General features: G+C 33.2%; 2 protein-coding genes across 2 annotated transcripts in view; both read left to right on the top strand.

The window, feature by feature from the left end:
- The window catches only part of LOC127699231 (ALK tyrosine kinase receptor-like), a 167,159-nt gene that overhangs the window by 49,529 nt on the left and 90,316 nt on the right, over nucleotides 1-27,314 (top strand). The window lies entirely within an intron of this gene.
- LOC127699233 (uncharacterized) lies at nucleotides 20,842-21,794 on the top strand (the record flags this gene model as incomplete). The annotated part of the gene is made up of 2 exons (XM_052202987.1): nucleotides 20,842-21,100; nucleotides 21,154-21,794. Coding segments are annotated over 2 exons (555 nt in total), but the record flags the coding sequence as incomplete, so codon positions are not given.

Here is a 27,314-nt window from a genome sequence, read left to right as displayed (position 1 = left end):
TGAAACTACTAAGACTAATTTAACCAAACTTGTCCACAATCATCATTAGGGTATCTAGTTTAAAAAATGTGTCCGATGACCCCGCCCGCGAACCAAGATGGCCAACATGGCTAAAAAATAGTACATAGGGTAAAATGCAGTTTTTGGCTCATATCTCTGAAACCAAAGCATTTAGAGCAAATCTGATGAGCATAAAATTGTTCATTAGGTCAAGATCTATCTGCCCTGAAATTTTCAGACCAATCAGGCAACATGTTGTTGGGTTGCTGCCCCTGAATTGGTAATTTTAAGAAAATTTTGCAGCTTTTGGTTATTATCTTGAATATTATTATAGATAGAGATAAACTGTAAACAGCAATAATGTACAGCAAAGTTAGATCTACAAATAAGCAACATGACCAAAATTGTCAATAGTCCCCTTAAGGAGTTATTTCCCTTTATAGTCAATTTTTTACAATTTTCATAAATTTTGTAAATTTTTGTAAATTTTTACAAAATATTTTCCACTGTAACTACCGGGCCAAGTTCATTATAGATAGAGATAATAGTAAGGAGCAAGAATGTTCAGTAAAGTAAGATCTACAAACACATCACCATCACCAAAACACAATTTTGTCATGAATCCATCTGTGTCCTTTGTTTAATATGCACATAGACCAAGGTGAGCGACACAGGCTCTTTAGAGCCTCTAGTTTTTATGTTGCACAGAATTTTCTCAGCTGCAAATGTAAGTGAGCTTATTTATTTAACTTTGGTCTAGACCATGTCTTTTGACCGGAAATATTAGACTTGCCAATGGTATTTTAAACAGCATTAACCTAAGTTTTTATGAGTTGTTTTTTGTCATCTGAGACAATTATGACTTTTTCTTGCTTAATACTATAATAACTCTGCCCATGGCTCATATAGCATTATATAAGATTTTGCATCTTTCTGAAAAAGCTGAGATGAAGTTCTTTCGAAAGGTTAGAAACCTTTTGTTTAACATAATAATCTTTTGAAATGCAAATATTTTTTGATTGGCATGAGTTTGCCAGCATTGTTATATGAATGGCTTCACCAACTAATAAAAGAACTTGGAGAGCAGAAATTATTAGCATTATTAACCAGCAGGCATCAAACTTGATTATTTTATTGACTCCAAGAAAGGCTTCTTCTGGTCAAAGATACCAGGGGTGCTTTGTTTCTCTAATTGTCTATTTGACATGTATATTATCAGATCATGATTGTAAGTATAATATGAACATAAAATCCTATGTCTTCTGTAAAACAAATGTGTCGTATCGGTCTCTGTCTGATTATGGAAAAGTTTTTAAGATACTTAAAGTGCAATCAGTCTCACCAAACAGTGTAATCCAATCTCTCATTTCTACTTTTTACCTACATAGCCAAAGGAGATAGCAGGTCTAGTAAACTCTATCCCTCCGTCCTTCCGAAAGAAAACTTTAGTCAAAGTTTTCTTGGCTTCTATGAAAGGGAATGATTTAATATTTGGTCTGCAGCTTGATAATGTTGAGTTATAGGGAGTAAGCAATGCTGTGTTCTGGCCTTATTCTGTTTGCCAATTGAATGAAGTTTAATACAACACTCATTTGTACAAGGCATATTTCATCAAAGTTTTCTTGGCTCCAATTGAAGGGAATGATTTTTGTCTTGCCTGCGAAGAAAGTCTCAGTATTTTGTCGCAGTTTGCGAGACATAGGGGTTATTATCCAGCGGCAGTGGTGGTGTAAACTATTTGTATAAAGCTTTATATTTCAGAAGGTAGAAGACCTGGATGCTTCTCAATATAATGCAATTTTTCAATTTATCTTATGTGATAATTACAAAAACTTTAGTGTCATTAATAGGAATATGTCTGTCATATGTCCATTGTCCTTGACCTCATTTTCATGGTTCAGCGACTGCTTGAAGTTTTTTTGTCATGAGAATTTCTCACTTATTATGAGTAATAGGATAACTATATTTGGTATATGGGGTCCTTGCAACGTCTACATGTCCGTCAGATAGGGTTCACCAGAACTCAACCTCATTTCATGGATCAGTGATCAAGGTTAAAGTTACTTGATTAGGTCCGTTTCTCCGATACTTTAAGCAGTAGGTCAACTATATGTGGTGTATGGAATTATTGTAAGGGGTACATGTCAGTCTGGCAGGTATCATCCAACCTAGACCTAATTTTCATGGTTCAATGATCAGTGTTAAGTTTTTGTGTTTTTTACTGTTTTTCAAATACTATGAGCAGTTGGTCAACTTTATTTGATGTTTGGGATGATTGTAAGGTGCACATGTCTGTCTGGCAGGTATAATCTGACCTTGACCTCAATTCCATGGTTCATTGGTCAATGTTAAGATTTTGTGTTTTGGTTACCATAAGCAAAAGTTCAACTATATTTGGTGTATGGAATAATTGCAAGGTATACATGTCTGTCTGACAGGATTTATCTAACAGTGACCTCATTGTTATGGATATTTAAAATGTTAAGTTTATGTGATACTTGTAGTCAAACCTTTAACCTTTATCTTTAAGACTTATCTTAATAAAGTCAATAGTCAGTAAAGCAGGCGAGGCATTTCAATGTGTACCCTCTTGTAAAACATTTGGTCTGCAGCTTGATAAGGTTGAGTTGAAGCGAGTAAGTTATTTTTTCATCTGCCAGGTAGCTCCTTCCATCAGTTTATAAATTATTCAGTACACATTGTACAAGGACAATGTTTGTCAACGTTTTCTTGGCTTCAGTGAAAAGGAATGATCAGTTGTGCCCCAGTATAAATATTACCTCAAACAATTGCATGCAGTGACGCAGGTCCAGAACCTATGTGGTCTTGATTTTGTTCCCCCTTCCCCCATTCCTTTAACAAATGAAAATGTTGTTTGTCAAGTTATTAACTAATTCAAGTAGTCATCTATGTTAAATTACTTAACAAATACTTAGAATTATACCATAAATTCTTGCTTTCTTTCTGTTTAGCATCCACAATTTGCTGGGTCTTAAAGTTATAAATACAGGTACTTCTTGTTTTCTCAGGTATCATAATGACTGAATTTCTACCCTTTTTTGGTCTGCTTTTGGTCTAGTAACAGACTTGTCTGGCCATTCCAGTAATGAGAAACTTGGTTATTATCATTAATTAATTGTTAGATAGTTGATACTTTAATTTTGGCCTGAGAATAGACTTGAATAATTTAATTTTGGATGTAACACGTCTTCTGATTGGCTGAAAGTTTTTTGTCTATGAGCTCATAGACATAATTTTGTCATGTGACCGTGACATCATGAACGCTTTTTTCAAGATTTACTTCTTAAGAAATGAAATTTAGAATTAAATTATAAGAAATGACTGTAATATTTTTTTTGTCTATTTGAAATAACCTAAAAATTGTGGTGCACACTTTAGAATAACCCGCTATGCGAGTTATTCAGTGTGCACCACATTTTTGATGTTATTTCTTCATAGACAGAAAAAATATTACAGTCATTCCTTGAATAATACAAAATTTGTCAAACAACATTGTCAATTGTCATAGATATTTTTGGAGAATTTCCTGACAACTATAAACAAGTTTTTTGTAGTTATTGCCCTTTAAAAGATAAAATGTGCAATGCAGGGGACATTTGAACTTTTGTTCTTTCATTAAATTTATATCAAAGGTAAATATAAGCAATGTCTGACAAATCATGTAGGGCCCATCGTCAATTTTTAAAAGAAACATGTCCCTTGGAAACATTAATTGTATAGAAAATTGTATTTTTTTAAATGTTTTTTTATTCTTTACATCAACTCTTTATTACTTTGAACAATACAGTTGTTAGAGCTTTAAAACCTTCATTTCTCTAAGATATTTATTAAAATAATTTAAAGAACCCAAAAAATCATTTTTTTTTAGTAACGGTCCTGGGACAGATAAAATATGTGCAACGTGGGGACAATGAAACTCTTTTATTTTGCCTGTATTTTGTAGGCAGATCAACCAATGTAGGCATTCATGGAATAAACCAGTTGAGGTACTCTGTGAATGTTCTTTTACACGTATACATATTTGTAATAGAATGAATTGTATTAAGTAATTGTATTTCAAAGAAAGATCTCATAAATATTAGGTTATGGCTTAGAATTTCCGTCTTTCTAAAACAATGTATAGAAGATCTGATAAACAATAAAATCATCCTTTATTATGTTTGCATTTCATGTGATTCTGTCGTTTATCATTTGTAACTTGTTGATAGTCTATTAACTGATTCAGTTATCTAACAAATTAGTGAATGAAAAAGTTGTTTTAGTTTTAGTTTGGGATTTGTATAACTGTAAAGTGAGCATCAAGGGAAGGTTACTTTCTATTCTAATGCAAAGTATAGTGGTAGAGAGAAGTTTGATATTAGTGCATTGTAATATCTGAGTGTTTATGTTTTTCAGCAGCCATTCATAAAACCCTAATATTTATACGATGTAGACTTTTCCTATCTGAATGGCTGACGCCACAAAGATATTAGAAGTTTACATAAGTAATAAATGATAGTTTTATCTTTTCTCTTTTTCTAAAAATAGCAATTAGTTTTGATAAATCAGGATTAGTGTCATGATCTCAAATTTGCCAGATGCAATACGAAGATGATTTATAGTTGATGGATTAAGAATGAAATCTTAATTGGGTTTATTTTTCTGTCATCAAATTGATACCTTATTACTGCTTTTGTATGGCAGTAAGAGTCCCTATACTATCTTATTTTAATTGCAAAAACCTGAACTTTTTATATAGGCCGTCGACTTTAAAATAGAAATAGCAACTTGACTAAAACATCCAAGGATCAAGTTAAATATAGTAATCATCTTTATAGTGTGTATACACACGTCATAGACGTTGAACATATATTTTGGTATTGTTTTCTGTTAGTTTGTCTGTCTGTCCACAGAGCAGCCAACAATGTGGTGGTGGTGGTATGACATAAATACTACCCGAAAGTTCTTAAAAATGAAGTCATAAATTCTTCTATACTTATATCCATGTGCTTTACAGAGAGTCAAATAGTAATCATATCATTTCCTTACTTCAGCTTAAGGCCTCCTCTGAATATTTGAAGGTCTGTAATATGTATTGGTAACCTAAACTACACAAAAAAACCTTTAAATATCTCAGCCTCTAATCTTTCAGTGCTTTTTATACGACCGCAAAAAAGTATATTAGTATGACGTTGGCGTCGTCGTCGTCGTCCATTGTCGTTGTCGTCCAAAGACACATTGGTTTTTGCACTCTAACTTTAGTTTTAGTGAATGGATCTCTATGAAATTTTACCATAAGGTTCAATACCACAAAAGGAAGGTTTGGATTGATTTTGGGGGTTATGGTACCAACAGTTAAGGAATTAAGGGCCAAAAAGCAGCCAAAAATAAGCATTTTTGTAACTTCCAGACATAACTTGTGTGTTAGTGTACTGTAAGGTACCATACTACAAAGGGAAGGCTGGGATTGATTTTGGGGGTAATTGCCTCAAAATTTTAGGAATTAGGGGCCAAAAAGGGGCAAAAAACAAGCCTTTTTCTAGTTTCCAGACAATAACTTGTGTTCAAGTGTATGGATCTCTCTGAAAAGATACACTTTCTGAAATTGTACTACAAGGTTCCATATCTTAATGGGAAAGCTGGAATTGAGTTTGGGGGTAATTGCACAAAACGTTTAGGAATAAGGGGCCAAAAAAGGGCCAGATACACTTTCTGAAATTGTACTACAAGGTTCCATATCTTAATGGGAAAGCTGGAATTGAGTTTGGGGGTAATTGCACAAAACGTTTAGGAATAAGGGGCCAAAAAAGGGCCAGATACACTTTCTGAAATTGTACTACAAGGTTCCATATCTTAATGGGAAAGCTGGAATTGAGTTTGGGGGTAATTGCACAAAACGTTTAGGAATAAGGGGCCAAAAAAGGGCCAAAAATAAGCATTTTTCTAGTTTCCAGACAATATCTTGTGTTCAAGTGTATGGATCTCTCTGAAATTGTACTGTAAGGTACCATACTACAAAGGGAAGGCTGGGATTGATTTTGGGGGTAATTGCCTCAAAATTTTAGGAATTAGGGGCCAAAAAGGGGCAAAAAACAAGCCTTTTTCTAGTTTCCAGACAATAACTTGTGTTCAAGTGTATGGATCTCTCTGAAATTGTACTGCAAGGTACCATACCATAAAAACCTATGATGTGTAAAATATTTAATCACAATCCAAATTCAGTGCTGTATCAAGCTTGAATGTTGTGTCCATACTTGCCCCAACTGTTCAGGGTTCGACCTCTGCGGTCGTATCAAGCTGCACCCAGCGGAGCATTTTATTTTGTCATGCTTGAAGATATTGATTTGATAATTGGTTTATAGTTTTTTCATGACAAGTTACAGATCAAATTAAAATTTTGTTCCGGTCTGATGATTTTGTGCAGAGTTATTGTCCTTAGACTTAGAAAATTCACTCAAAAAAAATCAATTTTCCACATTTTTTTTTACCAAAGTCTGCATACAAGCCTATATAAAAATTGACATTCATTGAACATTTAATTTTGTGGTTCGCCAGTACCAACGAAATCCACGAAAATTGGTATCCCACGAATAATAATGAATTCACAGTATATGGAAAATTGCATCGTTAGTGCTCTCATGTGTTCCATTCTTGCCAGGTTTTTATGAACCTTATATCATAGGTTTATATCAGCAATATCTTGGACAAGTTCGAAAATCAGTGCCGATTAATCATTTTTAAAAGTGTTCTGCTCCTTAGAAATATTAATTATATGGAAATTTGAATTGTAAACACTCTCACAATGTACAATTTTTGCCAGATTTTTATCAAATTCATACCAAAGGTTTAAATATCAGCAATGTCACAGACAATTTGGAAAATAATTGCCTATCAAATATTTTTAATGAGTTATGCCCCTTGGAAAAATTAAATATATCATAAATTGCGGCAGCTGCGTAAACTATTTGTATAAAGCTTTATGTTTTAGAAGGTAAGAAGACCTGGATGCTTTATATCTTGTATGCAGATACCTTAGGGTCCCGGTAAAGTGAGAAACGGAACAGAAACGAAACAGAGCAAAACGAAACGAAACATTGCGAAACGAAACGAAACACAGCGAAACGAAACGAAACACGACGAAACGAAACGAAACATGTAAATTGAGAAACGAAACACTACGAAACGAAACAAAATCTGTATTTTGAGGAACGACATATAGAAAATAATCCTGACGAGATATGTGCATAGCCGAGGACACCGAATATTCCATACAACTTTGAAAAAATTATTCGTCATTTACATTGGTGTCTTCGTTCATTAGTTGCAATTTATCAACCTTTTTTTGTTAAATGTGAGGCTTAGGTGCGTCAGCTATGCTACAGAGCCTGTTCTTATATTAATATAAAAAAGAAGATGTGGTATGATTGGCAATGAGACAACTCTCCACAAGAGACCAAATGACACAGAAATTAGCAACTATAGGTCACCGTACGAACTTCAAAAATGAGCAAAGCCAATACCGCACAGCCCCGAAATGACAATGTAATACAATTTAAACGAGAAAACTAACGGCCTAATTTATGTACAAAATATGAACGAAAAACAAATATGTAACACATAAACAAACGACAACCTCTGAATTACAGGCTCCTGACTTGGGACAGGTCATTCATACAGAATGTGGCGGGGTTAAACATGTTAGCGGGATCCCCCCCCCCCCCCCCCCCCCTAACCTGGGACAGTGGTGTAACAGTACAACATATGAACAAACTATAAAAATGAGTTGAAAAAGGCTTTACTCATCAGATGGATACAAATAACATACATCTAACAAAAACAGAGTGGACGTGGCCGGGTATATACTTGTATATCCCAACAACAAAAAGACACTAAGTACTGATCTGAGAGTACTCGAAGTTACTAACAGCTAGTTCAAAGCCACTAACAAGTAATAAAAAAATCATGCACCTAAGACAAAATTATCAATCAGTACACATCCAACATTCAATGGATTTAGTGTAAAGACGTCATAAACAGTCAGAGGAAAAACACGACCTTTTGCAATGCCAAGATACAGTGAGGTATCGACAGATTGTAGATCCATGAATGTTTTTATGAATATAACAATAATATTTAGTTTGCTTTTAATTTACTGACAACAAAATCAATATTGATACCAATAAAATAATTTTCAATGATCTAATTACAGTGTTGAATTGGTAACCTTTTAGAATAAGGTTATCTCAAGAATCGACAAGTTTACCAGGATCGTTTCTAAATTTCCGGGCACGGTAAACAACATTTCCATAAAAATTAGGATGTGCTATCCCATTTGAACTTCAAAACCAAATCTTTATATCTATGGAACAATTTAGTAAAAGTTTTAAGTAATTTGTGGTAACGAAATCCCTGACTTAATGATTTACCAGTAATACATAGATTATGTTCGTTAAAATCAAAAACGTCACAACAGACACGGGCATAACAAACTAGTTGTGAAATTCAAACACCATATGATGGTACCAAAGGAACATCACCATCCTAAAAGGGGAAAACAACAATCGGGAACGAAAAATCGTCCCTTTTGTCGTAAATTTCGGCAGTATATATAGAAAATTCTTGATTTTTTAACGAAAAAATATCATCAAGATAAAGGTAAGTGTTGTTGAATTTATCAATTTAATGCAATTTTGACGGTTCTTTACTTAGTGTGGTCATAAACTATGATTCATAACAGTACAAAAACAAGTCTGCTATTAAAGGGGCGCAATTAGTGCCCATTGGAATACCTACAACCTGTCGATAAACTTTGCTGCCAAAACGTACATAAATATTATCAAGGGGAAATTAACAGCTTCAATCATCTCATCACACCTCAAGTAAGTATATCTAGCATATTTACCTTTCTCATTAGAGACGAAGGCTTTAAATGAATTGCAGCAAATATATTTGCATTCAGTAGTGTAGTGTAAAGAGTAAAAAAGTCAAAACTGTCAACAGAATCCAAAAGACCATCAAAAACATCTAATTTATTTAAAACATTCATTTTTTTCACTCCAAAATAGACGATTTTATGCTAAAACATGATATGTTTTCCACTCAAAATGTGGGACATGAAATCAGTGTTTCCCAGTCAAGCCAGATAATATTTTTTTTTTGGAATTTCTGCCGAAAAAGAAATGTATTTTAGAATATCCAAATAAATAAAATCTGATTTGGATTAGTTTCGAGCTCAATGGAATTAATTACGACTATTTAGATTGTATGCCTTTTAAGTTTTGGGATCGAATTTAATGAGGAACATATTTAAGTTTGTATCAAAACAGATTTTGGGGATAAGCTACAGATCAATCAGATTTTGTTTAGAAGCGACATGTCTTTAAAATTGATACAGGAAAAAAATGGAGGGGAGGGGAAGTGAAAGAATGAAAAGTGTAACATTATTTTCTGTTTACATATTAATATTTTTAATTTAGGTACATCTCCACATGGGAAGGTCGACTATTCATATGTGTTATATATTGATAGAAACAAGTGCCTGTGTACATCTCTCTTTGGTTCATCTTCCTAGAATTATTGAGGGAAAGAAAGACAATTAATCTATACACAATAACCAGTTTAGTTATGATTTTTCATGCACCGATTTAAAAGTACACTCAACGGAACTAAAACTGTATGAAATGTAGGTTACACGTCAATAAGACAGCAACCAAACGACAAGAACAAACTAAGGACATCTAGAAGGCAACATATATTATAATTTCAACAATATATAGGTGTCTACACAATATGTCCATTTCTAATTCGTCACTATAACATATATACAAATTGTGAATAAATTTAACAGAAACGATAAAAAAAAGCTACCATTAAATCGCAATTCTCAAAATAATGTAATATTTTTTTAGGAAGAAAACCTAAATATGAAAAAAATTAATAATTTAATACTTACCCAATGTTAACTACATAAAAGCGTATTTCCCCCTTTCTTTATCCTAAAAGAAACATTCCTAGGAGCCGTGGATTGCGGAATATTGTCCGCATATATTTCCAAAATGTTCAAATAGATTGATGGCGTCATGTATTAAAACAGTTATTGGCCAATCAAATCGGTATATATCATTTAATCTGCTCTTTTGGGTTAGTTAGGGTCACCCGAGCCGTGCAGATTAAATGATATATATACCGACTTGCTTGATCAATAACTATAACATATTCTAGTTTGTATTCGTTTCTTCTTTGTTTTTAAGTTTCAAAGATTTTTTATTATGGCAGAACATGACCATGATGGCATTCTTCTTCTTTCTTGTTGTTGCAAATCAGGCAAGACATAATCTCGTTACAAGTTCAATTCATATTAACCTTTTAAACTACTTGCAACAGGTACCATCGACTTCAACTGTATGGATATGCCGTATGTACTTCGTAGCTTATCTTTTGAAAATGTGGTAGATACGATACCTAGTAACACGCGTCTGTCAAAATAAATGGCGAATAACAAAACACAATATTCGGTACCGTAAGGTTAAAAAAGAAAGTAGAACATGACGAGTCGAACATACAATATTGTATGAATAAAAGGAGAAGAGTGTGCCCTAGTACCCACTTTAGATCACAAGGTGACGATTAAAAATTGCCTCAGGTCACCATGTCACTTTTAAGCAAACTATTTAGTTCTAAACTGATTTAATTCTCGGTTTAAACATTTTAAAGGTCACATGTACTTTCAAAAGAGACGTCAGGTCGCAACGTGGTCAACCCCCCCCCCCCCCCCTTTTTTTGACCCAGGTCGGACTTGACAATGTTGTAGCCACATATAGGGTGAATTATGCATCCAACTTGAACATTTGGATCCTACTACTTAAAGTTATGTATGGCAAAATGTCCATACCATTTACATATTTTGGCTATGGTTATTTCACTTGGGATACGTACATGTAAGTGTTTCATTCATGAATGAAATACCTTTCTTGGCACAAACTCATAAACAATAAATGATAAAAACCTATTGCAGATTATTGCATATACAATGATATTAACAGACGTGTTCGAATGGAAAGTTATACATACTAATATATCATAATACATGTATTATTAATGATAACAATGTGTGGGACTATAAAGCATAGAAAAATACAAAGCACAATAGAACTGGTATGTAATGCGTTCTTTCTAGTGCGGCAGTCAGTGAAGTTAATACCAGTGTGTAATGCGTGTTCGAATAAACCGTTAATCACACGTTTTCTTGGGATTAAACGAGATCTTTTGCATATAGAATAAGCAGAGACAGATCCAGAGTTTAAGGAAAGGTGGAGGCATAATTGTCCAAAAAGATAAACATACCACCAATGTTGTTTTTTTGACGGTTTTTAAGCAAACGATTAGATGATTTCAATCAAAAGGGCCCTCTAATCCCACATTGATCTTCGGCTATGTCAGGAAGATTTTTCTATAGGTCGTTCCTCAAAATACAGATTTTGTTTCGTTTCGTTGTGTTTCCTTTCTCAATTTACAAGTTTCGTATCGTTTCGTCGTGTTTCGTTTCGTTTCGCTGTGTTTCGTTTCGTTTCGCCATGTTTCGTTTCGTTTCGCTCTGTTTCGTTTCTGTTCCGTTTCTCACTTTACCGGGACCCGATACCTTATGTTACGAAGATTCTATCAATCATATGTCCATTGTCCTTGACCTCATTTTCATGAACGACTACTTGAAAAAAATTTGTGCTTTTAAAAAGAAATCAGGGATTTTCCAACCCTCATTTTGAGTCTGAATTTGGGCCCCAATCCCAAAGAGAAATATGCTCTTTTTTTTTCCAATTTTCAGCTCTAAAATTCCCAATCGTATAAAGACATCATGACGAGATTTTGTTGGTGTCGTATCGTGGTTTTTCTTGGGGGGGGGGCATGTCGTCTGAAGTTTAATATCGTTATGATGCCAATATTTTTCCAATGATTGCCTTTGTCACTAAGTCTTACGGAATTAAAATCTGAATCAGAAGAAAATGTCCAGCTGACTCAAATATTTGTAAGAAGCCCGGTGTCATATGGTATTTTGAACCCCCTGAAAAGTGAACCCGGAGTCAAAATACCATATGGAAAATTGACCCCGGTGTCATATGGTATTTTGACCCCCTGAAAAGTGACCCCGAGGTCATTATACTGCATGGTATTTTGAACCCCACCATGGAAAATTGAACCCCCCTGTTTTAGATAAATAGTATTGCAGATTATCTAATTTACAATTTGTTGGCTATGACCTTTTTTAGCTCACCTGACCTGAAAGGTCAAGTGAGCTTTTCTCATCACTTTGCGTCCGTCGTCCGTCGTCCTGCGTCCGTCGTCCTGCGTCCGTCGTCCGTCGTCCGTAAACTTTTACAAAAATCTTCTCCTCTGAAACTACTGGGCCAAATTTGACCAAACTTGGCCACAATCATCATTGGGGTATCTAGTTTAAAAAATGTGTCCGATGACCCCGCCAACCAACCAAGATGGCCACCATGGCTAAAAATAGAACATAGGGGTAAAATGCAGATTTTGGCTTATATCTCAGAAACCAAAGCATTTAGAGCAAATCTGACATGGGGTAAAATTGTTTATCAGGTCAAGATCTATCTGCCCTGAAATTTTCAGATGAATCGGACAACCCGTTGTTGGGTTGCTGCCCCTGAATTGGTAATTTTAAGGAAATTTTGCCGTTTTTGGTTATTATCTTGAATATTATTATAGATAGAGATAAACTGTAAACAGCAATAATGTTCAGCAAAGTATGATCTACAAATAAGTCAACTTGACCAAAATGGTCAGTTGACCCCTTAAGGAGTTATTGCCCTTTATAGTCAATTTTTAACCATTTTTCATAAATTTTTGTAATCTTTTACAAAAATCTTCTCCTCTGAAACTACTAAGACAAATTTAACCAAAATTGTCCACAATCATCATTAGGGTATCTAGTTTAAAAAATGTGTCCGATGACCCTGCCCGCAAACCAAGATGGCCGACATGGCAAAAAAATAATACATAGGGTAAAATGCAGTTTTTGGCTCATATCTCTGAAACCAAAGCATTCAGAGCAAATCTGATGGTATAATATTGTTCATTAGGTCAAGATTTATCTGCCCTGAAATTTTCAGACCAATCAGGCAACATGTTGTTGGGTTGCTGCCCCTGAATTGGTAATTTTAAGAAAATTTTGCAGCTTTTGGTTATTATCTTGAATTTTATTATAGATAGAGATAAACTGTAAACAGCAATAATGTACAGCAAAGTTAGATCTATAAATAAGTCAACATGACCAAAATTGTCAATTGACCCCTTAAGGAGTTATTGCCCTTTATAGTCAATTTTTTACAATTTTCATAAATTTTGTAAATTTTTGTAAATTTTTACAAAATATTTTCCACTGTAACTACTGGGCCAAGTTCATTATAGATAGAGATAATAGTAAGGAGCAAGAATGTTCAGTAAAGTAGGATCTACAAACACATCACCATCACCAAAACACAATTTTGTCATGAATCGATCTGTGTCCATTGTTTAATATGCACATAGACCAAGGTGAGCGACACAGGCTCTTTAGAGCCTCTTGTTTTAAACTGGAGCTATAGTAGGGGGTTCAATATACCATGGCAGGGGGGTCAAAATACCATGGCTAAATAAAATTTTCAAAACATCTTTTCAAGCAAGTAAAATACATACCAACTACTTATTGGAGTATAATTACTATGTAAAAGAGTTATAACAGCTAGAATTTTTAAATTTAAAGGTCTATAGTAGGGGTTCAATATACCATGGTAGGGGGGTCAAAATACCATGGCAAAGTAAAAATTTTAAAATATCTTTTCATGCATGTAGAGGTCATTATACCGCATGGTATTTTGACCCCTGGGTAATTTTTCCCATATGGTATTTTGAACCCCACCATGGAAATTGAACCCCCCTGTTTTAGATAAATAGTATTGCAGATTATCTAATGTACAATATTTTGGCTATGATTTTTTCAAATTGGAGGTCTTTAGTAGGGGGTTCAATAAGTAGTTTGTATGTATTTAACATGCTGGAAAAGATGTTTTATGAATTTTACTTAGCCATGGTATTTTGACCCCCTGCAATGGTATATTGAACCCCCTACTATGGTCCTCTAATTTCAAATTTTTTTGCTATTCTAACTGATTTACATAGTAATAATACTCCAATAAGTAGTTGGTATGTATTTAACATGCTGGAAAAGATATTTTGAAAATTTTACCTAGCCATGGTATTTTAACCCCCCTGCCATGGTATATTGAACTCCCTACTATAGACCTCTAATTTTAAAAATCTAGCTATTATTACTCCTTTACACAGTAATGATAGTCCAATAAGTAGTTTGTATGTAATTAATATGCTGGAAAAGATATTTTTAAAATTTTACCTAGCCATGGTATTTTGATCCCCCTGCCATAGTATTGATGCATGAACCCCCTCTTTACACCTCAAATTTCAAAAATCATTTCTATTCAAACTATTTTACATAGTTATAATGCTGTAACTAGTATTTGATATATATGAAACATGTTGGAAAAGATTTTTTAACAATTTTTCTTAGATATGGTATTTTGACCCCACCCCCTTGCCATGAACCCCCTTGTCTATACACCTCCAATTTCAAAAATCAAATTATTTCAAACTACTTTTCAAAGTTTCAATACTCTTATTAATATATGGTACATATATATCATTTTGTAAAGATGTTTTAACAATTTTACTAAGCCATGGTAATTTGACCCCTCCCCCTTTTTTACCACAGGAAATTTAACTCCCTTTATATGTTAGGATTTCAGATAATCAAAGCATTCAAGGTACATGGTCTAGTCATAATGCTTCAATAAGTATTTTGAATGAAATTTTGTATGTAAAGACTTCAGCATGTTCAGAGCACTTATACCAAGACATGGTATTTTTTTTCCTACCATGGAAAATTTATATTTGTATGTCTGATTTTCAATCTATAATAAGCTTTAAAATAATGTATAATGTTCTAATAATTATCTAGAATGAAAAAACAAGGGGGTTCAATTTATCGAGGGGGGGGGTCAATTTTCCACACAGGGGGGTTCAATTTACCATTGGGGGGGGGGGGGGGGGGGGGGGTCATTTTATCGTAGACCCCAGGGTCAATTTTCCATGGGGTTCAAAATACCATATGACACAGGGCTAGCAGTTCTATCAACAGGACTAGTAAAAGCCTGCTACTAATAAGTCCTAGGCTTGTGAGCTGTAATAAATTTTTTTAACCCCTGCTGGTAGTATATATTCTGTTATGGTACATAACATTTATTCAAAAAGTGTAATACAGTGTGGTATTAATAAAAAAAACATTTATTTTGTAAATTTGTAAAAGAATTTCACAAGATTTTTATTTTGAATTAAAGGTTTAAACTCTTTAGATTATGTATATTTTTTAAGCAGCATCTTTTTAGTCCATAGTTTTTTAAGCAGCAACTTTTAGTCCATAAATTTTGTAAGCTGCAACTTTTTAGTCCATATATATGGTAAGCAGCAACTTTTAGTCCATATATTTTGTAAGCTGCAACTTTTTAGTCCATATATATGGTAAGCAGCAACTTTTAGTCCATATGTTTTGTAAGCTGCAACTTTTAGTCCATATGTTTTTTAAGCAGCAACTTTTTAGTCCATATGTTTTTTAAGCAGCAACTTTTTAGTCCATATATTTTGTAAGCTGCAACTTTTTAGTCTTTATATTTTGTAAGCAGCAACGTTTAGTCCATATATTTTTTAAACAGCAACTTTTTAGTCCATATATTTTGTAAGCAGCAACTTTTAGTCCATATGTTTTTTAAGCAGCAACTTTTTAGTCCATATATTTTGTAAGCTGCAACTTTTTAGTCTTTATATTTTGTAAGCAGCAACTTTTAGTCCATATGTTTTTTAAACAGCAACTTTTCAGTCCATATATTTTGTAAGCAGCAACTTTTAGTCCATATGTTTTTTAAACAGCAACTTTTTAGTCCATATATTTTGTAAGCAGCAACATTTAGTCCATATGTTTTTTAAACAGCAACTTTTCAGTCCATATATTTTGTAAACAGCAACTTTTAGTCAATATGTTTTTTAAACAGCAACTTTTCAGTCCATATATTTTGTAAACAGCAACTTTTAGTCCATATATTTTTTAAGCAACAACTTTTAGTCCATATATTTTGTAAGCAGCAACTTTTTAGTCCATATATTTTGAAAGCAACAACTTTTTAGTCTATATATTTTGTAAACAGCAACTTCTTAGTCTATATATTTTGAAAGCAACAACTTTTTAGTCTATATATTTTGTAAACAGCAACTTCTTAGTCTATATATTTTGAAAGCAGCAACTTTTTAGTCCATATATTTTGTAAGCTGCAACTTTTTAGTCCATATATTTTGTAAACAGCAACTTTTAGTCCATATGTTTTTTAAGCAACAACTTTTTAGTCCATATATTTTGTAAGCAGCAACTTTTTAGTCCATATATTTTGTAAGCTGCAACTTTTTAGTCCATATATTTTGTAAACAGCAACTTTTAGTCCATATGTTTTTTAAGCAACAACTTTTTAGTCCATATATTTTGTAAGCAGCAACTTTTTAGTCCATATATTTTGTAAGCTGCAACTTTTTAGTCCATATATTTTGTAAACAGCAACTTTTCAGTCCATATATTTTGTAAGCAGCAACTTTTAGTCCATATGTTTTTTAAACAGCAACTTTTTAGTCCATATATTTTGTAAGCAGCAACTTTTAGTCCATATGTTTTTTAAACAGCAACTTTTCAGTCCATATATTTTGTAAACAGCAACTTTTAGTCAATATGTTTTTTAAACAGCAACTTTTCAGTCCATATATTTTGTAAACAGCAACTTTTAGTCCATATATTTTTAAGCAACAACTTTTAGTCCATATATTTTGTAAGCAGCAACTTTTTAGTCCATATATTTTGAAAGCAACAACTTTTTAGTCTATATATTTTGTAAACAGCAACTTCTTAGTCTATATATTTTGAAAGCAACAACTTTTTAGTCTATATATTTTGTAAACAGCAACTTCTTAGTCTATATATTTTGAAAGCAGCAACTTTTTAGTCCATATATTTTGTAAGCTGCAACTTTTTAGTCCATATATTTTGTAAACAGCAACTTTTAGTCCATATGTTTTTTAAGCAACAACTTTTTAGTCCATATATTTTGTAAGCAGCAACTTTTTAGTCCATATATTTTGTAAGCTGCAACTTTTTAGTCCATATATTTTGTAAACAGCAACTTTTAGTCCATATGTTTTTTAAGCAACAACTTTTTAGTCCATATATTTTGTAAGCAGCAACTTTTTAGTCCATATATTTTGTAAGCTGCAACTTTTTAGTCCATATATTTTGTAAACAGCAACTTTTAGTCCATATGTTTTTTAAGCAACAACTTTTTAGTCCATATATTTTGTAAGCAGCAACTTTTTAGTCCATATATTTTGTAAGCTGCAACTTTTTAGTCCATATATTTTGTAAACAGCAACTTTTAGTCCATATGTTTTTTAAGCAACAACTTTTTAGTCCATATATTTTGTAAGCTGCAACTTTTTAGTCCATATATTTTGTAAACAGCAACTTTTAGTCCATATGTTTTTTAAGCAGCAACTTTTTAGTCCATATATTTTGTAAGCAGCAACTTTTAGTCCATATGTTTTTTAAGCAGCAACTTTTTAGTCCATATATTTTGTAAGCAGCAACTTTTTAGTCCATATATTTTGAAAGCAACAACTTTTTAGTCTATATATTTTGTAAACAGCAACTTCTTAGTCTATATATTTTGAAAGCAACAACTTTTTAGTCTATATATTTTGTAAACAGCAACTTCTTAGTCTATATATTTTGAAAGCAGCAACTTTTTAGTCCATATATTTTGTAAGCTGCAACTTTTTAGTCCATATATTTTGTAAACAGCAACTTTTAGTCCATATGTTTTTTAAGCAACAACTTTTTAGTCCATATATTTTGTAAGCAGCAACTTTTTAGTCCATATATTTTGTAAGCTGCAACTTTTTAGTCCATATATTTTGTAAACAGCAACTTTTAGTCCATATGTTTTTTAAGCAACAACTTTTTAGTCCATATATTTTGTAAGCAGCAACTTTTTAGTCCATATATTTTGTAAGCTGCAACTTTTTAGTCCATATATTTTGTAAACAGCAACTTTTCAGTCCATATATTTTGTAAGCAGCAACTTTTAGTCCATATGTTTTTTAAACAGCAACTTTTTAGTCCATATATTTTGTAAGCAGCAACTTTTAGTCCATATGTTTTTTAAACAGCAACTTTTCAGTCCATATATTTTGTAAACAGCAACTTTTAGTCCATATGTTTTTTAAGCAACAACTTTTTAGTCCATATATTTTGTAAGCAGCAACTTTTTAGTCCATATATTTTGTAAGCTGCAACTTTTTAGTCCATATATTTTGTAAACAGCAACTTTTAGTCCATATGTTTTTTAAGCAACAACTTTTTAGTCCATATATTTTGTAAGCAGCAACTTTTTAGTCCATATATTTTGTAAGCTGCAACTTTTTAGTCCATATATTTTGTAAACAGCAACTTTTAGTCCATATGTTTTTTAAGCAACAACTTTTTAGTCCATATATTTTGTAAGCAGCAACTTTTTAGTCCATATATTTTGTAAGCTGCAACTTTTTAGTCCATATATTTTGTAAACAGCAACTTTTAGTCCATATGTTTTTTAAGCAACAACTTTTTAGTCCATATATTTTGTAAGCTGCAACTTTTTAGTCCATATATTTTGTAAACAGCAACTTTTAGTCCATATTTTTTTTAAGCAGCAACTTTTTAGTCCATATATTTTGTAAGCAACAACTTTTTAGTCCATATATTTTGAAAGCAACAACTTTTTAGTCCATATATTTTTTAATCCATTTAACAAATTTTTTTCCTATTTTTTGATTTATCTGTCCTTATTTTAAGGTAATCATTCAGCTGCATTTGAGAATTAAATAGTTCCCAGCATAACATGCTAATGGCATAATTAATTTTGGGTGATTGCACAAATCCTCATTCAAACTTGATCAATACTAGATTCTTCTCTCAAATCTGCCAAACGTGATCACGGTTTGAAGACTGTAACTGTTTAATTTGCATCAACAATTCAAATAAGAAATGAAAGTGATTTGATCTAATTGTATGATTTCTGTTGAAAGTTGACAATATGGCTGATTGGAATCATCTGTGTTCAAGTAGGAAAAGGTCATATCCTGGAATCAACTGTGTTCAAGGAGGGAAAGGTCATATTCCTTTTAATAAGTAGTCAGATGTTTTTATAATTACGTACCAAGTTGGGAAACAGTTTCAATAATGCCTCGCTATAACATCTACAGGAAAAACAGATATAATTTCTTTGAAGTAATTAATTTTAGGGAAAATATATTCAGCAATATTAGTCCTGTTGAATGAATTCTCACGCCTTTTATTATTAAAGCTATTTGAAACATTCTATTGATGTGTAGTATTATACTCTAAGTGTAGGCCATGGAACATTTGACTGCTAAGAAATTTATTGAAATCACTAAAATCTTTAAAAAATCTTTGTTTACCCCACACATTGTTTTTAAAAAATGTTGTGTTTTTTTGGTTATGAAAATTTGATCTTATGTTGATGTAAAACAAAACTTTTAATTTGATGCAGAATTCCTATATATATATATATTACTTAAATGGACCAAGAGTTCCATTTTCAAAGTTCTTGTTGCATGCTTACCATACTATCTTAGAGACAATTAAGTAACAGTCAGGATTTGTTTTCATTGGTTATGGTGAAATTTACCTTATATGCAATATCAAAATATTTTTTATTACTTTATATCTAAAATTTGTACTTTAGATATTATAAACTTCAAATAATTTCCAATGTTACCCGAGTTTACATGACTGTATTTGAAAAAGCAAACATATTATTGTTTTTCCATTTATTTGATCAGATTGACTGGTTTTGAGGACAGTAGCAGATTTAATATGAAGTTGTATGAAATTCTTGTGGCTAAATAAGTGTAAAGGAGAAACATGTGAAAGTTGAAGTAATGATTTATGAAATGTTCATGGTTGGAGAATTCCATTTAAGTTTATGAGTTTAAAACATCAATTTAATCCTTGTAGTTGCAATTCCTTTTTGTGCTTAAGTGCCTCCGACTGTATTATTTCTAAATAAGTTGTAAGATCAATTGGACTGTCTCCTATTGCTAAATCAGAGTTTCAGAAGATAATTGTGATATAAGTGGACAGCAGAATTATCCTTGACAAATAATTAGCTGATATGATCTCTCGTTTGCATGTGCGCTCTATGTGCGAATCGTTTATGCGTTTTTATTTGCCTTGTCCTTTGTATGTGCATGATCTAAAATCACATATGTCTGGTAACTCCCTTGATTTTCTTTTGTCTAGGGTTACCGGGCTCCAGGGAGAAAGCAGCTCTTGATGACATTGTCCTCAATTTCCAGTGTCACACTTATGCAGAGTCAACTAAAAAGACATATTTGACTTATTTAAAGTCTTATGTATCTTTTTGTAAATTAATACAAATACCTTTAATTCCATTAACTAGGGATAATTTAGCTAGATATATTGCACATTTATCCTGTCGCCTTCAATACAACTCTATATGTAATTATTTGTCTATTGTTAGAATTTTACATTTGGAGGCAAATCTGCCATCCCCCATTGACCATCACTATATCACTAATGTGCTGAAAGGTGCAAGGCGGGTTTTAGGCGATGCAAGGCAAGCAAAGTTACCTATAACTCCATAAATTTTGTTTCAAATTTTTGGCACTATTAATTTTAACAGCACCAAAGATGTGACTTTTTGGGCAGCTTGCCTTGTTGCCTTCTTTTCCTTTTTCAGGAAATCTAATTTGTTAGTGCCATCTTTACAAGACTTTGATCCAAATAGGCATTTAAGCAGACAAAATATTCAATTTCACCCTGAAGGTGTTATATTACACCTTAATAAGACTAAAACTATTCAGTTCTCTGAAAGGTCATTGGAGGTACCATTACCGGCTATTAGAAATTCTCCACTTTGTCCAGCTCAGGCCTTAATGTTAAGTTTTAAGTTAGTCCCATCTGGTATATAGCCTCATGTCCTGCGTTTTTTTTCAAAGAAGGCGGACAGATTGTTCCTCTAACTCACTCTAGCTTTCTTACCAGGTTAAAAGATTCTTTGAAGGAAATAGGCATTGACCCAACACAGTATTCAGGCCATAGTTTTTGCAGGGGTGGAGCATCATTTGCCTTTCAATGTGGGATTCCAGGGGAATTAATACAAGCCCAAGGTGACTGGAAAAGTGATACATACAAAAGGTATCTGGACCCTTCCTTTTCCTACCAACAACAAGTGATGAAGTCCTTTGCTAAAGCCCTTCAACAGTAACTTCTACTTTCTACTATTTGGTTTGGGCGTTTCATTTGGAGTACCACAGATTTTTCAAAGACTGTTTGTGCAAAATGAAAATATTATTGTTTCATTGTTAATTGTCTTTATATATGATGCAAAGATTAATTAAACTGTGGTTATTTGCCCAAACCTGTATTATGTTTTCCTCTACCTATGTCTATGTGGTTATACATGACGGTAGGAGTATGAGACTCTATTCAGCTTGGTTCTTGCAGTGGCTGTATAAGATCTGATCTTGCTTCAAACCATGTTATAGCACCCCACCATTTATGAGTTCACATTAGTTGTCACACATACACACTACATTTATATAAGGCCAAGGTATACACGGGAATAATGGGGGAGGGGTCCACTTCCATAGTGTACACGAATTAATATGAAGTTGTATGAAATTCTTGTGGCTAAATAAGTGTAAAGGAGAAACATGTGAAAGTTGAAGTAATGATTTATGAAATGTTCATGGATGGAGAATTCCATTTAAGTTTATGAGTTTAAAACATCAATTTAATCCTTGTAGTTGCAATTCCTTTTTGTGCTTAAGTGCCTCCGACTGTATTATTTCTAAATAAGTTGTAAGATCAATTGGACTGTCTCCTATTGCTAAATCAGAGTTTCAGAAGATAATTGTGATATAAGTGGACAGCAGAATTATCCTTGACAAATAATTCTTAATTGTAATGCTTGATTATTTTCCCATAACTCCCAAGATGGTTCCGTACAGGAAGCTTAAAATAAGGGTTAATAATGGATTGAATACTTTCGTAAGACTTTATGATTAATCTGAATAGAAAAATTCAAATATTAATCTGGAAGGGTTGAAATTTGTTTCCCTATAATAAATATAAAAATCATACCATTTCAAAATATTTATTCCTCATGATTTTTGACAGTCATTGATGTCTTGGTTTATTGTGTAGCTGAGATGTTGTCTCATTGACAGATACCCCACACGTACCCCTCATGTCTTTTTATGCCCCCACCGTCGCGGTGGGGGCATTAAGTTTTACCCTTGTACGTCTGTACGTATGTCCCAAAATTGGTTTCCGTTCTCTAACTTGAGTTTGCCTCAACCAAATGTTATGAAACTTATACACAATGCTTATTACTACAAAACACAGATCAAATTTGAATTTTGGTGGCATCACTTTAACCGTTCTAGAGTTATGCCCCTTTATAAATGGAAAAATTGCAAAATTTTTAGTTTCTGTTCTCTTACTTAAGTTTGCCTCAACCAAATAATATCAAACTTAAACACAATGCTTATTACCACAAAACACAGATCAAGTTTGAATTTTGGTGGCGTCACTTTAACCGTTCTAGAGTTATATCCCTTTTTAAATGGAAAAATTGCAAAAATTTTAGTTTCTTCTAAATATCAAGTAATTTTTAAAATTGGAGTTATCTTCCTTTGTCCATCATTATAGTTGAATCAACTACAATCAATGCTTTATACAATGCAATGTTTAATTTTGACTTCCACTGATAAAACACAAATCGAGTTGAATTTGGGTAGTGTCACTTTAACCATTATTGAGTTATGCCCCTTTATAAATCAAAATTTTTAGTTTCCATTCTGTAACTTAAGTTTGCCCCAACCAAACATTATGAAACCTATACACAATATTCATTACCACAAAACTAAGATCAAGTACAAATTTTTTGTTTCTGTTTTTTAACTTTAGTTTGCCTCAACCAAATGTTATAAAACTTATACAGAAAGCTTATTACTACATAATACAGATTAAGTACGAAATTTGGTGGCGACTCTTTTACCATTCTTGAGTTATGTCCCTTTATAAACATAAAAATTGCTGAATTTTTCGTTTCCGTTCTCAAACTTTAGTTTGTCTCAACCAAATGTTATAAAACTTATACACAACTGTTCTAGAGTTATGCATGTTTACAAATAGAAAAATTGCTGAATTTTTAGTTTCTGTTCTCTACTTAAGTTAGCCTCAACCAAATGTTATGAGACTTACACACAATGCTTATTACCACAAAACTCAGATCAAGTTCAAATTTGGGTAGTGTCACTTTTACCGTTCTTCAGTTACGTCCCTTTATAACTATATGATATGCAAGCGGGGGCATCATCTGTGTCCACATGTGGACACTATCCACATTTATTTTATTAGGTGGCTGAGTTGTTTTCTCAGTGACAGATACCCCACACCAGTACCCCACATGTGGTACTTACTTTTGCTAGTTAAAACAAAACATAGGGATTTTTATGTCCCTTTATTTTTCACTGGTGTTAAAATACAATTACAATTGTTACAGTTAATTAATTACTAGTATGTCTAGACCTTTGATATGCTAATAAGAGATGTTTTTTACCTGAGTTGACACCGTCAAATGCAGGTCAGTAACTGCTGGACTCCATCAGTCCCAAAGACCTTTAGTAGAAAATGTTATGTAACAATTGTGTTTTCTATTATTTTGTTTATATTATTTCCAGGTACATGTTACTTGGTGGATTTTGTTTATATTATTTCCAGGTACATGTTACTTGGTGGATTTTGTTTATATTATTTCCAGGTACATGTTACTTGGTGGATTTTGTTTATATTATTTCCAGGTACATGTTACTTGGTGGATTTTGTTTATATTATTTCCAGGTACATGTTACTTTGTGGATTTTGTTTATATTATTTCCAGGTACATGTTACTTGGTGGATTTTGTTTATAGTTTAGTCAAGACATTAGATTAGACAATAGACAATTATATTGAAGCCATAAGTAGTAAATTAACATTTTAGTCAAAAGTTTTCTTGGCTTCTATGAAAATGAATACATTTATATATGGTTTACAGCTTGATAATGATGATTTGTAAGCAGTTTTAACATCTGTTCTACAGCCAGTTCCTGTTTGCCGATAGTTTGAAATTTTACAACACTCATTGAACAAGAAAATTTTTTTTCAAACTTTTCTTGGTTTCTATGGAAGGGAATGAATTTATATTTGGTCTGCAGCTTGATGATGATGAGTTGTAACTTGTAAGAATGTTTTACATCTGCTGTGCAGCCACTTCCTGTTTGCAGATAGTTTGAAATTTTACAACATTTCTTGTACAAGGAAAATTTGTCAAACTTTTCTTGGCTTCTATAGTTAGGAATGATCAGTTACGCTCAGGGGTCGAATTTAAGCTTTTTTGTGTACTGGCCAGCCGGACCAGTGATCTGAAAAATCTACTAGTCTGACTCCAAATCTACTGGTCCTGCAAAAATGACATTCATTTGACAAACACTAATATAAATGATAGATGTTTACTTTTATTTTCATGCTTTCTTTTGCATATGTTAGACAAGAAAAAGAGAGAGTCTTGATCCTGATTTTGATAAAGGCTTTGATAATCTCAATGATTTTCTTTATCAAAATCAGGATCAAGGACAGAAAAATGTCAACATTGTCTTCCACATCAGCACAATCCTCACGAGGACCAAAGGGTGCCTGACTGGGTCGTTTGGAGGGCTGTCCAGAAATGTTCCACATTTCAATAGCTGGGACCGGATCAAATGATGCTACATCTTCAGTGTGAAACATTATGAATAATAGATCTGACAAAACAGTTGGACGCAGTTTTGATCGCCAATCATTCTTAACAAGTTTCATCTCAGAAAACCCCCTTACTGCATCAGCAGAATGAGCAGGAAGGGAAAGAATTAAATCCATAAGTCCTAGAATGTTCAAAAAGTCAGTGGCACCACCTTGGTTAACATCACTCCATTTAAGGGACGACACATCTTTGAATCTGGTAAAATAAAAAATAATTCAATGAGATTTTTACAGCTTTGAATTTTGTGTAAAAGATAAATATTCTCTGTATCCACATTTAGCAATAACCGCATTGTTTTTTCCCATCATTACATTCGCTCCGTCACTCCCAAATCCTGCTAACTTTGATTCCCATCTGAATATTCCTGCAGAAATCATAGAATCAGTGATAACTTTCAATACCTCCTCGGCATCTGCTTGACTTTGGTTACCAACTGCTAGAAAAGAACTTTTGATTATGCCTTTGTTACAAGTCCGAACATATATAATTTCTTCCTCAAGAATTCCACTATCAATAGAACCATCACAAATAATTGAAATAAATTTACTTTCATTTATATAATTAACAACTTTTTGACGTTCCACTTTTGCAATGAAATTAACAAAAGTTACAACTTGCTTGTCATTCCGGTATGTCTGTCCAATATCTACACCTTTCATCACGTCAAGTTTACACATCCAAAGAAAATCTGTGAATTGTCATCTTTTCTTAGCAATAGCATGTACATTTCTAAATATGTTCACCAACCTTATGAAAATGTTTTGCTTTAAAGTTTGAATGATTTTCCCTGCCTTTGATTCCTCGGGTGCTTTCCTCTCCTTTATTCCCGTAGATTTTTTGTACTGTTCTGATTGTTCATGAGCAAGTACAGAATCTAACTTAATTTTTCCACATGTTTTGTTGTTGTGAAGGAAGCTCACCCGAGATATTAATTAACTTGATCAATTGTAATACTTAGTACCCCCCAGTACAATGTAATTGATTTCGCAGGTAAATTTTTGTGTAAACAAACCGAGATTGCGATGCAATCAGTGATTTTTATCGACAAATTTCTACTGTTCCACTGCACCACCAGCTGACAAAATCTACTGGTCCGACGCAAATTCTACTGGTCTCGGACCACCGGACCAGCACTAATTTCGACCCCTGGTTACGCTTCAGTATGCTTGCAACCTCAAACAATTTGGTGCAGCAACAAAGGTACAGACCCAATATTGTTTTTGTTATTGCTCCCTATAATTTTCATTCTTGTTATGTTAACTTTTAAGACAATCACTCCTGGATACACACTAACTCTCAGACGAGATATAATGTTGTCACTCCTGGATACACACCAACTCTCAGACCAGATATAATGTTGTCACTCCTGGATACACACTAACTCTCAGACCAGATATAATGTTGTCACTCCTGGATACACACTAACTCTCAGACCAGATATAATGTTGTCACTCCTGGATACACACTAACTCTCAGACCAGATATAATGTTGTCACTCCTGGATACACACTAACTCTCAGACCAGATATAATGTTGTCACTCCTGGATACACACTAACTCTCAGACCAGATATAATGTTGTCACTCCTGGATACACACTAACTCTCAGACCAGATATAATGTTGTCACTCCTGGATACACACTAACTCTCAGACCAGATATAATGTTGTCACTCCTGGATACACACTAACTCTCAGACCAGATATAATGTTGTCACTCCTGGATACACACTAACTCTCAGACCAGATATAATGTTGTCACTCCTGGATACACACTAACTCTCAGACCAGATATAATGTTGTCACTCCTGGATACACACTAACTCTCAGACCAGATATAATGTTGTCACTCCTGGATACACACTAACTCTCAGACCAGATATAATGTTGTTACTCCTGGATACACACTAACTCTCAGACCAGATATAATGTTGTCACTCCTGGATACACACTAACTCTCAGACCAGATATAATGTTGTCACTCCTGGATACACACTAACTCTCAGACCAGATATAATGTTGTCACTCCTGGATACACACTAACTCTCAGACCAGATATAATGTTGTCACTCCTGGATACACACTAACTCTCAGAACAGATATAATGTTGTCACTCCTGGATACACACTAACTCTCAGACGAGATATAATGTTGTCACTCCTGGATACACACCAACTCTCAGACGAGATATAATGTTGTCACTCCTGGATACACACCAACTCTCAGACGAGATATAATGTTGTCACTCCTGGATACACACCAACTCTCAGACGAGATATAATGTTG

Source organism: Mytilus californianus, unplaced genomic scaffold (assembly GCF_021869535.1).
Source record: "Mytilus californianus isolate M0D057914Y unplaced genomic scaffold, xbMytCali1.0.p SCAF_4, whole genome shotgun sequence".
Classification (NCBI taxonomy): domain Eukaryota; kingdom Metazoa; phylum Mollusca; class Bivalvia; order Mytilida; family Mytilidae; genus Mytilus; species Mytilus californianus.
This window is presented reverse-complemented; position numbering and strand designations above follow the sequence as displayed.